The following is a 661-nucleotide window of genomic DNA, read 5'->3' as shown; positions in this document are numbered from 1 at the left end:
ATATATATATATATATATAACATGGATAGATAGATATCTGACATGGATGGACAGATATCTTCTACGTTCAAATTCAGAATTCGGATATAGAAGAAAAAGCCAAATCATAGAGCTCAGTATAAAATATGTCTTGCCATGACACACACATTGACAATAAAGTGAAAACCACGCAACGATTTGTCACATATAATGGAACTTTACGAACCCAATCCAGGAAGTCTTCTGTAAATGCATCGACGACAGTTAGCGCCAATTGTGTCGTCTCCACCAGAGAATCGTTGATGTAAATATCAGTAGTAACATTAATCACGTCGTTTAATGAGATGGCGCTATTCTTGGGTACTTTGACGATAGCTTCTACTTGAACCTTTGGAAAATAGAGAATACACAGACATATAAACACACATATATCATATATGTATCACACACATACATATATATATATATATATGGGAGAATATACAAATAATAACAACAGACGAGGACAGGTGGTGTAAATAACAAAAGTATATATTAGTATGACGCTCGGGAATACGGAAAGTCTTTGACGTTTCGAGCTACGCTCTTCAACAGAAAGAATACGGAGACAAGGAGAAAAACACGGAGAAAAAAAATTGAATAGTGTTCAGTCAACGGTCAAATATACATATATATACATATA

The 661-nt window shown here is 34.2% G+C and overlaps 1 protein-coding gene across 1 annotated transcript in view; it reads right to left on the bottom strand.

Moving 5' to 3' along the window:
- The window catches only part of LOC106869908 (uncharacterized), a 51,994-nt gene that overhangs the window by 2,060 nt on the left and 49,273 nt on the right, over window positions 1-661 (bottom strand). The window contains exon 17 of the mRNA XM_014915840.2: window positions 206-367. Coding sequence (XP_014771326.2) covers window positions 206-367 — 162 coding nt within the window. The remainder of the gene's footprint in view (window positions 1-205; window positions 368-661) is intronic.

The sequence above is a fragment of the Octopus bimaculoides genome, chromosome 11 (genome assembly GCF_001194135.2).
Source record: "Octopus bimaculoides isolate UCB-OBI-ISO-001 chromosome 11, ASM119413v2, whole genome shotgun sequence".
Taxonomy (NCBI): Eukaryota; Metazoa; Mollusca; class Cephalopoda; order Octopoda; family Octopodidae; genus Octopus; species Octopus bimaculoides.
The sequence above is the reverse complement of the archived record's forward strand: the minus strand, read 5'-3'. Positions and strand labels throughout refer to the sequence as shown.